General features: G+C 43.6%; 3 protein-coding genes across 5 annotated transcripts; 1 reads left to right on the top strand and 2 right to left on the bottom strand.

The window, feature by feature from the left end:
• Positions 1 to 454: 454 nt before the first annotated feature.
• On the bottom strand, positions 455 to 2,132 carry LOC104443356 (cyclic pyranopterin monophosphate synthase, mitochondrial). Of its 3 annotated transcripts, none has more exons than XM_010056705.3 (3): positions 1,942 to 2,132; positions 1,566 to 1,716; positions 455 to 1,331 (listed from the first exon to the last, which is right to left on the bottom strand). In XM_010056705.3, the coding sequence occupies exons 2-3, from the start codon at positions 1,665 to 1,667 to the stop codon at positions 741 to 743; spliced, it is 693 nt and encodes a 230-aa protein (XP_010055007.2). In that variant the 5' UTR covers positions 1,668 to 1,716; positions 1,942 to 2,132; the 3' UTR covers positions 455 to 740. The 3 variants fall into 3 exon arrangements, with proteins under 3 accessions (XP_010055007.2, XP_010055006.2, XP_010055008.2); XM_010056704.3 differs by having other exon boundaries at positions 1,566 to 1,706; XM_010056706.3 differs by lacking the exon at positions 1,566 to 1,716.
• Positions 2,133 to 2,177: 45 nt separating this feature from the next.
• LOC104443357 lies at positions 2,178 to 6,022 on the top strand. Its single transcript, XM_010056707.3, has 4 exons — positions 2,178 to 2,546; positions 3,378 to 3,483; positions 4,480 to 4,570; positions 4,790 to 6,022. Exons 1-4 carry the CDS (start codon positions 2,235 to 2,237, stop codon positions 5,703 to 5,705), a joined length of 1,425 nt encoding a protein of 474 aa, XP_010055009.2. The 5' UTR covers positions 2,178 to 2,234; the 3' UTR covers positions 5,706 to 6,022.
• Positions 6,023 to 6,960: 938 nt separating this feature from the next.
• Positions 6,961 to 9,835, bottom strand: LOC104443355 (transcription factor MTB1). Its single transcript, XM_010056702.3, has one exon. It carries the CDS (start codon positions 9,137 to 9,139, stop codon positions 7,277 to 7,279), a length of 1,863 nt encoding a protein of 620 aa, XP_010055004.2. The 5' UTR covers positions 9,140 to 9,835; the 3' UTR covers positions 6,961 to 7,276.
• Between the last annotated feature and the right edge of the window lie 5,168 nt (positions 9,836 to 15,003).

Below are 15,003 nucleotides of genomic sequence, written 5' to 3'. Positions count from 1 at the left end.
ATTTTTTTTTTTGTGGATCTACTACCATCAATTCAATGTATATGTATAATTCTAAATAATCTCATTTTTTTTTTTTCAATTATTCAACCATTTCATATTTTATTAGAAGTAGGAGTGCGTACCTAATTCATTTAATTTATATTTAGATCTGATTAAATTATAAAAGAATTCTTGACAAATTCAAAAGTAGAACAATCCTATATATGAATAGAATATTGGAATGAGTAGGAATAGAAGGAAGATAAGAAAACTTCCCGCTTGTTGCACAATTGGAGATTCACCTTATAATTAGTGTTGTAGTCAAGAAAAGTAATTTATGCAAAGGTTTATACCAAATGATTTGGTTTCTAGCGAAAAAGGAGGCGGTCTTTATGCACAAACTGGAGTTAATCCGGTTCCTTACTTCATCAGAGGAGTAGCATCTAAAGAAACAAATTGACTGAATTGCCAAGAATCCAAAAACTTGATCCTGAACCATAATGAGCTATGAGTAAATAAAACAAAGTTTCCTTCCCTTCAAACATAAGAACATGAGCCCTTTATGCAAAGCAATCCTAAAGATACAAGCAGCTCCTTGCGCTTTCGATAATTCATTCCATCCTCGCAGTCGGCGAGATTATGATATAAAAGAAAAGGTTGGATCAAACAGAGAATCAGTGGCAATCCTACCAATGTTCATTATATGAGCACCACGATGAAGCATTATCTGGAGATATCCGATGAATTCCCTCTATATACCATTACTTTCCTCTAAACCAATCCCCGCTCTTCCCACCAGTTTTACGCTCAAGTCTTACGTTTGAAATCTGGATATCCTTTGAAGTAGCCTTGCACATATCATATACTGTAAGACCAGCTATGGTCACAGCTGTCATCGCTTCCATCTCGACCCCGGTTTTCTCGGAACATGTGGCCTCCCCTTCTATTTCCACACTGAAGTCGTCAGGGTTCAGCTTCAGATCAACGCGAACGTGAGTCAGTGTGATGTTGTGGCACAACGGAATGAGGCTGCTCGTATGCTTCGCCCCACTTATTCCTGCGATCTTGGCCACACTCAAGACATCACCCTTCGCCATCTGGTTGGCGGACACCAAATCGAACACCTTCTTCCCCAGCATCACTTTGCAGCTGGCAGTGGCAGTTCGTTTGCTAACTACTTTGGGAGAAACATCAACCATTTGAGCTTCTCCTGTATCACCAATGTGCGTCAAGCCACCTGCACCTTCTTCAGATACTTGAGACGTAAATTGGGTGTCCTGTGCCCCAACACCATCCGCCGCAGAAGCGCCGAATCCATTCGATGGAGGCTCACCGAAAACAACTTCCATTTCCTGATGCAACATCAACAATTTTGTATCTCAAAATCTGTTAGCTCCCAACAAAATGTTAAAACGGACTAAATAACAACGATGAATCAAGAGAGCAGCCAATCACGTCAAGTTTTAAGCTGCAGGAAAATGCATCCTATGTATTTCATATCTCCATACGATGTGATCATTGTCTGCCTATGAACCGTGTTACTAATGTTAATTTTTCTTTCAATTTTCTGGAATAGATTACCTCACCTTATTCAGTTCAGAAATGGTAGCAGCTATATCATGTCTGGTGCTACTGCAAAAGGGTCTTGCCGAAGCAGCAAACTTTGAGGAAAGCCGACGGAGCAACATGCTAGCTTGATTCCGCCGGAGCTAAAACTACCAGCGAAGCTGGAGAAATCTAACAAGGCAATAGCCGGTGAGAGGAACCAAACCAAATTCTGGAAGCAGGACGCAAGCAGCGTCCGTGTCAAAGTAAAGAGCTTTCGAGCAGAAACGGATTTCATGGCGGTGGGTGGGGCATTTCAGCAAACAGGTGGAGGGCGTGACGGGCGAACAAAGTCGTATACAAATGAAAGGAAGGAAATAGGAAAACCAGTGTGCAAACGTCATCAAAGGTACACACCTGGACGTCGCAGTTGAATCTTGCTAAGCTTTCTACAGGTTATCGAAGTCTTTCAATGCCTTGGCTGAAGATCCCGCATTTTATGTCCTCGCAGGGAAAGAAGAAGATGGCTCTCAGCCGCCCCGCTGCATATGGCGAAGCTATACCGTAATAATAATAATAAAAAAAGTACTTATAAAAAAGACGTCTTTTTTAAAATAAGAAAAGCGCTGGATATATAAAGGGGCTGCTAAGTGCTAAGAGAGACAAGGAGCTCAAACTGAAGTAGCTCCTCCCGCCCATCCAGAAGCAGCATGGAGACGAGACGGAAGATCGAAGAGACGGTCATGGCGATACTGCGGCGCGCCGACATGGAAGCCATGACCGAGTTCAAGCTCCGGAGCGAGGCCTCCGAGAAGCTGGGCTTCGATCTCTCCGACATCGACAGCAAGAAGCTGGTGCGGAGCGTCCTGGAGTCGTTCCTCCTCTCCGACGCTGCGGGCGAGGACGGGGGCAAGGGAGGCGGATCGGATGTCCGAGGAGAGGTCGACGGGGTTGCCGCGGAGGCGCCGGCGAGGGAAGTGAAGAAGGAGCTCGGCGAAAGTGGAGAACGCCTCATTTGTGAGGTTGAAAGCGAAACCCTACCGCTCTGCTTTGGGTAGATTGCGTTCATCGACTGCATGTACAGCAAGTGAACTATTTCGCCTGTCACTTAGTTTTTGTCTGCTAATTCATGGTGAGATTGTATTCAGTTGCATCAATTGTGTCAGAAAGCCATGGATGTCTGGGTTTGTGAAGAGGTGCCTATGTGTATTTCTTTAAGGTTCCGATCGCGCACGCACAAGCATCTCTTGTGCCAGACGGTCAAATGGAGATTTCTTTTTTCCCCGCATTCTTCTGTAGAGGACAGTCCTAGATTGGGCGAAGTTGATAGTTCTGCAAAAGCTTTATTGGATACAGTCTCTTTGTTTGCTGAGGAGAACGGCGAGTTTACATTTTAGCTGTCTAGTGTGCTGATGTTAACTTAGGGAGCATTAAAGAGTTCTTACTTCTGAAGCCCTGTGGCTGCCAGTAACATGGGAATAAGATTGGTGAGGAGTCCTAATTGGAGGAAATACGACAGTTTTAGACAAAGTCCTATCGGCAGTAGTAAATCCAATATTGTAGATTCTCACTTGGCAGTAGTAGATAAGTGCAATAGGCAGTCGCAAATTGAACATTATAGATTCTCACTTGGTGGGTATTGTCTTTCTTGGATTTTTCGTGGTTTTCCTTGGTTGGCAATTGGGACTCAGCTCGAGAACCTCTTGAGGGTCTACTTGCGTTGCTGTTAAAAGAGTTGGTACTGATAGTAACATTTTCATTATATTCCTCTTGTGGCCGACTGATTATTCTACATTTTGTGATTGGATAAGCCACATCAACAACGTTGAAATCATCATTTGATGTTGGTGTAGCTTTCAGATAGGAGGTATGTGACTATTCAAGATTATAAAGGCACAAATAGGGTATCAATGAAGGACTACCATGTCAAAGATGGAAAGCATTTTCCCAGTGCTAAAGGTGATTGCACATATTTTTATAACATTCTCTCCTTTATCTAAATCTACAATGATGCTCATCTTTTTATTCTAGCTGGTTCAGGTATAATAATTGTGGATGGTCTTTCTTACTCTTTGCTGCCTGTGAGCTTGCCTAAGCTTTGATGACAATGGTTTATCTGATCATTGATTGATGTTGCATATAATTGACACTCGTGTTTATGTTGTTAATATCTGCAATTCCAACTGCTTTAGTGGCTTTTACTAAAAGAGTATGTTCGTCTCAGTATAATTCTTTGCGTTTCTATCAACGTTGTGCGTCTCATTGTCTTGTATTGACTCCAATATGCTGCTGTGTAAAGTCATATAAATGTGCTGTGGTGGCTTCTGAACCTCTAACTATAAATATTCACTGTAATTTGCTGAGATTGAAGTCCCACAGCAAGTCAACTCCTTCGGAGCTTTCTATGGATTTGCATTGGCTTCAGAATTGTTATATGTGTAGAAGACAACAAGGCGTCGAATGTGATCATATTATTGAGGCAAGAGATGCATGGAAGTTATGAGTGTGAGATGGACATAGTGAGTAAGGAAGTGTTTCACGTACATTTAATCACCCTTGTTTCTATATCTCCAAGCATTAGAGCACTGTCTCTGTCTCTATCTCCGCGCCCCCACCCCCCCCCCACCTTTCCTCCAACATCCATTACCTTTGTCTCAAGCCTATATGGAACTATATGGAAGGATGGCACATGTGTGAAAAATCTGAGAAGATTACTATAACTTATCTTCAGGTCCAAGAACTGTTTTTGCTTCTTTGTTCTACCGCCTGTCATAAATGTTAATGCTGCACATTGCTAGCTTACTTTTCTTTTTTCACACAAGATTTTTGTAGTCCTGTATGTTTTTCTGAATTCTATAAGCATTTTTTTCCGTGCATTTGCTGGAATTGTAGTTTTCCCATTTTGCCATTAAGTGTGTTTATGCAAATATTTATGCCTGTTCTGATGCATTCTAGGAATAATCTTAACAAAAGACCAGTGGTCAGCTTTGAGGAGCAGTCTCCCTACAATAGAGGAAGCTATTAAAAAGTTGGAGTCAAAATTAAGGTGCGAATATCACATTTGAAATCTAAGTGATTATTGATGTATATTCATAATGGTCAGAGCTCAGGGATGTAATCCTTCACAGTTGTTATATGATTCCTTCCTGACCAATACACAATGACAAGTGAATACTTGTTTCCATACTCTATCGAAGAGCACTCTTTTTACAAAATTGTTTTGCCGATTGGCCATTGAATGGTTTTAATCAATTGATTGCTGCAGGCCGCAAACCATTGATGTTGCCATCGATGCTGTTCCTAACTCAATGGCCACATTAGTTCAGGGTCTTGTACCCATTGAGATTAACCGTTTTGATGGAAAGAATTATCACCACTGGGCACAACAGATGGAGTTTTTCCTGAAGCAATTAAATATTGCATATGTTCTCACTGATCCACACCCAGTGGCCAATTTAATACCAGAAGCAAGCGGTGGAGAAATTGCTCAAGCAAAAGCTGCAGAACAGAAATGGATGAATGATGACTACATTTGCCGTCGCAACATATTGAGTTCTCTGTCAGATGATCTCTTCTATAAGTACTCACAGAACACTCACAGTGCAAAAGATCTGTGGGAAAAGCTGAGACTGGTTTATCTTCATGAAGAATATGGGACTAAGAGATTGCAAGTCAAAAGGTATATTGAATATGAGATGGTTCATGGTAAATCAGTCGTTGAGCAAGTCCAAGAGTTGAACAGCTTGGCAGATTCAATTGTGGCTGCTGGAATTTCAGTAGATGAGAATTTCCATGTCAGTGTCATCATATCTAAACTACCCCCATCTTGGAAGGATTTCTGCTTGAAGTTGATGCACTATGAGCATTTGTCTTTCCAGGTGCTGATGAATCATTTAAGGGTTGAGGAAGAGTTGCAAAATCAATACAGGTCCAAGGAACCTCCTGGTATTCAGCTATCAGGTAAAGTTAGATCCAGCGATAACAATATAAGGAACTCTGGAAAATCTCCAAAAATAAGAGAATCTGAGACAGTTGGCAAGCCGGTGGTTTGTTATAATTGTGGTAAGAAGGGACACATTTCGAGGCATTGCCGAAGTAGAAAAAGTGACAAGGAAGCGAATCTTATAATAGAGCCAGAAAATCTCACTTTACCTACACAAACAGACGTGGGACATTGCTGACGACACCGGAGTCATTTCTGGATATACAGACCTTCCAAGTAGTAGCACCCTATACACATGCTTGTTTTTCTGCATTGATCCTGTTGTCTGCAGATCTAGAATTAAGGGATCACTTAACCGTGAAGTTTTCCCCTGAGGGCCGGGATTTATTCAATAGCTTTGCTTATGAAGTTGGTGATTCTATGTATCATATTGGATTTTCGTGTTGGCAATTGCTGAGAAAAAGTATAGGGTGATTGATAGCATAAACAAATCATTGACGTTACTCTTTTCCAACCTAAAGCATTTTCATTCACAAATATAGATCTATTGGAGAATTTTGCATTGGACAGCGAGCGGATACATGTCGACTGATGCAGAGTCTCTGCTTTTTCTTGGACAAGGTTGAAGCAAGGCATTGCTTTCCAAAAGCAAAAAGGTTTTTTTTCTTTTTTTCTTTTTTTGGGTCAAGCATAAGCAAAAAGGTTGAAGGAAAGTATTGGCACTAGAATGGTGCTATTGTTCGCATGATGCTCACACAGCAAGCTCTTTGTTTTTTAGCTGATTACCTCTATATTTTCCGAGCCCGTGATGAGCAATTTCTACTTTTCATGATCTTACTTTTGCCACTAGGTTGAAAATTAGAACCAATATAGGGTTTCGTAGTCGCAGCTGCCTAGAAAGACATGGCGTGACAATTTTTGCGCCGCAATATGTTCTCGGCACAACTGTCCTCCGGTATTCAACATCCGCAAGTCACACCTAAATTCATGCCGTTGCAATGCTCCCTGCAAGCCCCTCTCGCTGTTGCCTGCTAATGCAGCCCACAAGGAACACACTTCATGAAACCGAACATTCACTGCACATTTCTTTTGTCAAAAGCAAGCAGGACAATTCCGTCCATAGGCTCAGATTCATTCCCTCCTAAAAAGCGGAGGCCATGATAGAGATTGACTATAGCAATGAGAAAAACGTGCCAGTGCTTCCGGGTTAAAACTGCCCACAAAGGATTCAACTTGCCCAGGCGACAGGGACAGCTTTCCGCTTCAGTGGAAGAGCACTTCCGGAACCAGGACTGAAAAATAGAAAATGAGTCTGGACACAGAACACCCAATGGAAGAAAGGGCAATGGAGAACTCAACTGCTTCGTTTACATGTTAAATGCAAAATGATTCCTCATCTTCCATTTTAATTACTTCATCGAACTACACAAATTTCGACAGAGAACACGAACTGAGTATTAAGGAAAAGTAAGTGAATACAGGGACCATGAGGGTAAACCATCAAAAGGAAAAATATAAAGAGAAACTATATTAATGTTCAGAACAGCCACAAATGGTATAAACTTACAGACTCAATTAAACTTTCAAGAATATTTGCTTATCAGAGAATTGTTTACCATGAAAAGAAAAAGAACAAAAAATGAAAGTAAATTTGCTGTCCTAATTGGTCAACAGGAAGTCATTTTTCTCCTTTTGGCTCAACCACTCCTTGAGGAAACTCTGCAGCAATCCAAAACTCTGATCGAGCTTCCAAAGGGGCTTTCCCTATGCATTACGCCTATCCACTATAGCATAAGTGCACATCGCCCACTAGCCAACAGACGACAATGGCTCTAAGGAGTTGGATTCACGGGAAAATGCTGCAGTTAACTTCTCCTTTGTCATCTGTTCAGACCCTTGCGACTTTATCAGGAATGTATGGAACACAGTATCATTGGCTGTCGAAAGCTTCGAGTCAAGAACGGTGACCTGCGCCTCTTGGAAAGCCTGGATAACTCTTGATGCAGGGTGAGAATTCAAAGGACAGCTGACCCTCACGACAACCTCATCAGCAGCAGTAGCTTGGATATCAACATCTGGAGATTGGTTTGATTGCTCTGCGGTGGCATTAACCTCGACGTCTGATGCATCTCTTGAAGTGCTTCCAAACCTCTCCCGATCTGCTTCCATGATTTTGAGCTTCGCTTGAAGCTCATTTATATAAGCAATGGCATCTCCTAATAATGAAGCTTTATCCATCTTGGATATATTAGGCACCACTGCACGAAGGGCATAGAACCTCTGGTTCAGCTTCTCACGTCGCTGCCGTTCTGCCTCCACATGATTGAGAGGTTCTTCTCTTCCATTCGCAGGCTTCCTGCCTCTTTTTCTTGGTCTCTTCTCGTTTGCTGCACCACCCTGCTCTTCCTTGCATGAAGCTTCAACATCAGAATGCTCAGAGTCGGCAGTGAATGGTCGGGTTATCACAGAAGGCCTTGAAGTGGCACCTGTAAAGTCGATTTGCATTTGCACCTGCTTTGGTGTTGGGTAGCGGTTCAATCCAAAATCATTCCTACCGCTGTTCATCCGCTCCTCTAATTTACTGGCTGAGGTTTGAGAGCCATAAAATTCCACAGGACTCAACTGCTTTACGCCATGAGCATGATGAGCCCAACTCGTGTCTTGGGTGCCATTTCTAGGAGTTGAAAATGGGAGTTTACTTCCGTTATGGTGAGGTTCCCACGATTGCCTGGAGTCCATCTTTCTAACGGCAAGTTTCTCCCTATAATGGCCAGGACTGTTAACTGTGGTTAACTCCTTACCAAATATCTTGGAGATTGCCTCACCCTTACCTGCCAACGCCAAATTAGAGAAGGGTGCGTTTTCGTCCTTCTTTTCATTCGTCATGGGTAAGGCAGCTATTGGCTTAACCGACATAAATGAATTCGTCGAGAAAGACAATCTTATGGTCTGCACCAGCTCCGAGCTTTCCGGGACAGATCTAACCGAACCCAACTCTACAACCCCAACGTCAGTCGGAACCAAAACTATTGTCCGAATCCCTGCAGACTTTGCAAGAAATGACCGAACGCAATAATCAGAAGACGACTTGAGTGCATCTGTCAGCCATACATGCTTCTCCGAGGCAAAACATTTGCCTGGACCCCCTTCTCCCGAGGGAAACAAGAAGTACATGGACGCCAGAAAGAACATCTCCATGTCCGTCACCCGGTCCAAGCCGAGAGCATAATTGTCCTCATCCGACCCACCAAAGACGGTGTGCAACTTGTCCAGCACCCGTTTCCTCATCCTCTGCTGGCCCTCGTCCTCGAGTCTCAAATTAAGGATTCGAGTCGCTTCGGATTCTTCTCCATCTTTCGGCTCCCTACAGGACCCATCCCCCCAACCCAATAGCCAATCCCCCGACTTGGACCTGGAAATCTGCCAGAAGATGGCATAGTTCCAGCTGAAGTTGGAAGAGTTGGGGTGGTCCACGAGATTCGAGAGCTTGTCCTGCATATTCTCGTCGCTCCCAATGGACATCAAGAGATTTTCATTGGAAACTGATCTCGACACTAAATAATCGAATGCCCGGGTTCCCAAGACAGCAGCCACCATGGCTTTCTCTTCATCATTCCACGGGCCATACCCAGCACCTAGCTCTATCTTCATCTCTATCCCACCCCCAACCATAAAAAATAAAAAAAAAAAAAAAAAAGCACCCACGACCCACGAACCACAACCCACAGCCCTTGCCGCTCACTACTAAAAATCTGTCCAACCTCGAAAACCCAGATCGAATCTCAGCTCGCGAAACCCGCAAAGCAACACAAAACCCTTGCTTTCTAAGGAGAACTCCAAATTCCCACGCATTCGACCGCTAAAAAGCAACCGCCCCGAATTTCAACCTCGCACTCCGCCATGGGCTATACAATCACAGATCTCGATTACCAACTAGCGAGAGCATGGACAAAAAAGAAAAACCAAAGAACCAAAGAACCCGGAAGCAAAAGCAGACGAGATACAAACCGGCGGAGCAGGGGAGTCAAATGGGATCATCAGACGAATCGCCTCGGAGAGATTGAGAGAGAAAAGGACGCGGGGACCAATCGGGCGGCGGCGAGTGTGGGGGAGGGTCGGAGTGAGAGAGAGAGAGAGAGAGAGGGAGAGAGAAAATTTGGAGTCGCTCCTTTCCCGGTTAAAAGCAGGGGATGGGGGGGAGAGGAAGGAAAACGCACAAATTGTGGGGAGGTCGGCAAAAGAGGGAGAAGGAATTTTCCCAGAAAACGAACAGTTTTCGGTTAAAATGGTACGAGAAAATGAGGAAAGCAGGAGGCTTTAAGCTTTCTCTTTCTAGCAAAGCGTATGTATGATGAGATGGGGGAGGGAAGGGGGAGAGAAGGGAGACAGTCAGAGAGAGAGAGATTTGGAACTTTGGAGCTCCTGGAACTGCAGGAGCTGACCAGGGTTAGGGTTAGAGCTTAACCGTGGTTAGTTGGGAGAGGGGTTGGGAGGGCGCTGAGGAGGAGGTGGGAAAACGTGATTGGAGGACTTGGGTTTTGGGGAAGGGGGCGGGGATGGCTTTTTTTATTTAATATTAAATCTTTAAACGAGGTCAGTGTTGTTAGCAGTAAACGATGTCACGTTAAGCACGGTCTCTTTTCCTCTCTCTCTCTCTCTCTCTAACTCTTCTCTTATTTATATTTATTATTTTTGTTTCTATTTAATTTTATTTATTTTTTGATGATTTTTTTAATGTCCTTTTTTTTTGTTGCTGTTGTGTTTCACTGTTTCTGCATGTCGCTTTTTTATTCTCTCTCTCTTTCGGGTACACACGCACATGAGATTGCGTGAACCTCATGCCCCATTTACTTTCCGCACATGAACCACCTGTGACTGCACTTAATTTCTCTCCCCCTAATATTCGATTTTTCTATAATATATTTTTTTGGTCGAAAAAAATATTATTCTTTTTATAATTCTGGATATTATTGAGATTACGCAATAAAATACGAGTATTTTTATTTAGGGAAATTCTCCAAAGAGAACCTAAATTTAGGTCCATCAATATATTTATTGAACTCATATTTTTACTCGAAAATCCAAATTAATGAGTGATTTGTAAGTAAATTAAAAAGCCGATACACACACCACACTGATCCTTTGACGTAAGATTTTTTTTTAACACAACTCATGTGTTCATCTCAATAATAAAAATCGACCATAAATAATTCTTTTACATTGTGTTTCTAAAACTTTCACTGATATAAAAAAATGTTGAAAAATAAAATAAAATCCACCGAACAGCTTAAGGGTCCAAAAGATTATTGGGGAAAAAAAAGAACAATTAATAATGTAGTACGATTTCCCAAAAAAAAAAAAAAAGAAATGCGACGTTGGTACCGGGAGGAGACAATCTATCAAACAGTGTCCGTGCAGACTTTTGCGCATCACTCCTCAGCATGATTAGGAGGTTAGGGGGTGGAACTGTGCGGGTGCGTGCCTGGGCAAAGACGAAATTCGTGCGAATGAATACGCATTGAGATTTGAGAATTAACGATTCCCTTTTTCTCTGTTCAAGAAGATCGGGATCTAATTGCTTCCGAGCAGCTCACATGATGCGCATTCATACCTTAATTTCCTCGAAGGAACCCCGACCGGGGGGGGTTAGGTACCATGTCAAGTACGAATCCTGAACGGGCTTCGCATCAGAAACCCTTAAAAAAGGGAAAAATTAAAATTAAAAATTAAAAATTAAAATAAAGGAAAGGGCCTTCGCCGGGCGCGAAAAGACGAGACGACCCTTGCGCGGGTCCCGAGCGGAGGTCAGAGTGTCAGATGATTGGCCGTCGTTTTACGGAGTTCATTTTTTTTTTTTTTTTTTTTTTTGGGGGCATCCTCCCCCGCCTCGGTGAAACAGTGAAAAGAAGAGACGAGCCTTTTGAGGCCGAGCAATCCATGTCGAGTTCAATGGCGACAATTCCAATATATCCCAATTCTCCCGTGCAAAAAGTCAAGTCGGAAAATAAGAAAAGAAAAATATTAAATCACGCACATTCGTAGCAGTTTCGCATGTCGAATCTTTCTATTTGGTCTCCTCCATCACGTATGTTTTCGCACCTAGGGGGAAGTCCAATTTCGTGCGAGAACAAGTGTTAAAATATTGAAAATATGAGTGGGGGAGTCATGCATGTGGTGTTTTCGAGTGTTCTCGTGTCTGCATTGACACGGCCGCGTGTGATGGCGTGAACCGAGTCAAAAGAAAGCAGTCACGCGAAACGCAGCGGAAACAACGACACGTACCACTCGTGAACTCAAAGGACAAACATATTTAAAATAAATGGAAAAAAAAAAAAAAAAAGGAAAACCTTCCCCCTGCCGAGGAGTGTCCGAAAGTGGCGTTTCCTTGCCCCCGTCCTGAGGAGGGGGCCCCACCCATCGTCCTTTCACGCGTCTTCGGCCGACTCCCCCCCCCTCCTCTTTCGTCTTCTCTCCTCGCCGACGATTGGCGTCTCGTTTTGTCCCGTTGCTCGCGAGAAAATCAAGATTCGCATCGTACGGTGCAAAGAGGAGAGGGTATGAATTCCGCCCATTTTTGACGTCCCAGGACGTGACGGCTGTAATGGCCGCGGACTTGCCTGGTCGCGTGGGGCCCATCCCATCCCATCTGTCCCTCCCCCCCCCCAGAGAGAGAGAGAGAGAGAGAGAGAGAGAGAACAGTCGCGCACACGTTTACCCGCCCCCGGGGACGCACGCGTACCACGCGGGAGGTGCGATCGCTCGCGGGACACGTGTCCCGATCTCGTCGACCGAACGACCGAATCCCCGCCACCCTTTTCTTCACGAGATGAGATAGGGAGGAGCGATGGCTCGTGAAGGGCACATGGGTTTTGACGTTAAGCCCAGGAGCCTGCCGGGCCCCACCCCCCTCCCTCTTTCTCCCGCAACGCAGCATTTCACGTAAAAAAGGTGAGAAGAACGTGCCCCTGCTCGGCGCTCACGTGAGCCTCGCGTGACTTCCCCCACCCTTTTCTCTTCTCTCTTTTTTTTTTTTTGGCGATTTTTTTTTCTTTCTTTCTTTTCTTTTTCCTTCATTTACTTGGTCGGGGCACGTGATTGAAGCGCATAGCCAGCTCCATAGCACCCCACGTAGGAAGATCTTTTCTTGGGAAGACCGTTTTTTTTTTTATATGATCGATAAGATTGAGGTTGGAGCTCGACGATATCAATGAAATAATTTTTATGAATCACAACACCAATCAATGAAAAAAGGCATATGGAAATACCAGAACAATCATAAGACGAGTTTAGGAAATCCAATTATAACAATCAAAGATGATTGACGTGCATGACTTTTACTTTTTTTCTCTCTTTTTTTTTCTCTTTTTTTGGGTGGTTTTTCTTTCCTCCCTTATTTTTTTCTTTCTTTTGTATCCCTCAATTACTTGGTCGGGGCACGCGATCGACGCGCGTGGCTATCCTCATAGCACTATTGGTCGGAAGATGTTTTCTCGAAAAAAATCTTTTTTTTTGACTAATTAATAAGATTGAGTTTGGAGTTCGGTGATATCATTGGCCAAACTTTATCAATCACATGGCCAATCAATGAAAAAAAGGCATGTGAAAAAACCAGCACGATCATAAGACAGGTTCAGATGGATCTTCCGAACTGCAGCACCGGCAACTTTGAAGGGACATCACACGTCGTCGTGGGGATCCCGCGTTTTGAAAGCGGTGTGATGGATACGTATGATGATGATGATTTGAAAATTGGTCAACCAAGCGTTCTTCTTCTTCTCCTCCCCATTAAAGATCTTTGTCAAGGAATAAAACCTAGCGTCCGCGTCCGGCTACGTTTCGGTTCCGTAGAAAAGTCAAACCACGCTTCGCTCGCCCCTCCCTTCGTTGAGGACCTTCTCGTCATTTTACTACCCGCTGGCACGTGTATTTCGTTTTTCCTACAGTATCGAGAAAGGGAGAAGCGAGCGGGTCAGCTCCGCCTTGGTGCCCACAGGTTTTTCTCGGGGAGGCGTCCAGCTTACCGGGTTGCTATTTGTGGAACTCGAAACCTTTTTGAATGTAGTGGTTCGGAATGACTGTGTTTCGGGAGGCTTGTCGGAGCTCATTTTGGGTGATTGCCAAGTTGGCCGGAGCTTCGAACGGAAAATCCACCCCCAGAGTAGATTCCGGGCTAAGGTAATTTCGATTGTGCATTCAGATTGGCACTCGAGATACTAAAGTTAACATTTGGGAAAGAGAGGAAGAGCTTTTAGAAGAAGAAGGTTTTTTCAGGGCTTGTATTTTCGTGTCTAGATTGCTATTTATCAGGTAATTCTGTAGTGAATTATCAGATGATACTCGATAAGTGAATGAGGTAGCTAGACATTGACATTCGTATCGTTCTTAAAGATCATTCCATATCTAACTTTTAAATAGTGATCATACCGTTTTCTCTTCCAATGAGTTAATTTTAAAATAGTATCGTGTCTTATCGTCTACGTAACTAAGATCCTAAAATTATGCTTTTAAGCTTTGACGGGTCTTGTGGTCCAGTCATGTCATTTAGCCCGTCCACATAAACAGAACATATGTCGGGAGTTAATTGGTCGGTTGAAAATTAAAACCACCTCTAAGAAAGGTCGATCGTGCCAACGCGGTTGATGTGCATGCGGATTTTACATAATATGGACTCCGCTGAGCGTGGAAAGCATCTTGGCTTCTTTTTGCAATAAGAAACTTTCCTCGATAGATTTCTATTGGGCAAAGTTTATATTCTAGCATCAGCGAATCTCGTAAAACTAAATCTAGTCAGGTGGTCGTATTATTTTCGTACATTCTTTGTGATGACCGATGTGCAACATCTGGAAAACACCAAATTGACGTTTCCGGGAGCCTCATTAGGGGATCTGTATTAGGCGACAATGAGCTAAGCTGACACGTTTTCCCTTTAAAAAAAACCCCCAACTGATAATTACAAGGTACAGCTTCATCGGGAAGGCACTCGTGCTCGCCATGTTCTTTCCCCTGCACAGCGTTACTTCTGGGCACAGGAGACGGCTCTGGCCTTGGCCCGCACGTGAAAGTAGGCACGCGTTTGGCGTCTTCGGTTTGAACCCTGGGGTGGGGCTCGACGCGCATGTGGCGCCTAGCGTCTTCCTCGATCTACCCAGTCGAATCGAGAGTCGACTCGCATGGACAGAAAAAGAAGAAAAAGATATCATGTGGTGCTGGCATGTCAAGGGATGCTCGACATTCCCGATATCACTCATCTTTCGTTCTCACACGATGCCGATGCTTTTTCTTTCAGTCACATGAGCCCCGACGTGACCTTCTTTTGTTTTTGGCCGTGCACGCGGACAAGATAAATTGGTATATCCGTGGGGAAATTGAAAGGTTTTGATATTTACACACCGACTCAAATAGTGCATTTATTGGGATTTGGGCTTTGGTATTTGTCCCTAACTTAGTCACCTCATCATAACAAGCCACTCCTAATAAAGGTGAGCATGATTTTGAGGTAAGATCAAAAAAATAGTCCAGTTCTAAGTTCTAAAAAT

Source organism: Eucalyptus grandis, chromosome 5 (assembly GCF_016545825.1).
Source record: "Eucalyptus grandis isolate ANBG69807.140 chromosome 5, ASM1654582v1, whole genome shotgun sequence".
NCBI lineage: Eukaryota > Viridiplantae > Streptophyta > Magnoliopsida > Myrtales > Myrtaceae > Eucalyptus > Eucalyptus grandis.
This window is presented reverse-complemented; position numbering and strand designations above follow the sequence as displayed.

What these genes read in the sequence shown, in the direction of transcription:
- LOC104443356 (XM_010056705.3), bottom strand. Translation starts at nt 1,667, where the DNA reads ATGTTGCTCCGTCGGCTTTCCTCAAAGTTTGCTGCTTCGGCAAGACCC. An exon ending in CCATTTCTGAACTGAATAAG is followed by an intron (nt 1,332 to 1,565) that starts GTGAGGTAATCT and finishes ATGTTGCATCAG; the next exon opens with GAAATGGAAGTTGTTTTCGG.
- LOC104443357 (XM_010056707.3), top strand. Translation starts at nt 2,235, where the DNA reads ATGGAGACGAGACGGAAGATCGAAGAGACGGTCATGGCGATACTGCGG. An exon ending in GAGAACGCCTCATTTGTGAG is followed by an intron (nt 2,547 to 3,377) that starts GTTGAAAGCGAA and finishes ATGTTGGTGTAG; the next exon opens with CTTTCAGATAGGAGGTATGT. An exon ending in GCATTTTCCCAGTGCTAAAG is followed by an intron (nt 3,484 to 4,479) that starts GTGATTGCACAT and finishes GATGCATTCTAG; the next exon opens with GAATAATCTTAACAAAAGAC.
- LOC104443355 (XM_010056702.3), bottom strand. Translation starts at nt 9,139, where the DNA reads ATGGTTGGGGGTGGGATAGAGATGAAGATAGAGCTAGGTGCTGGGTAT.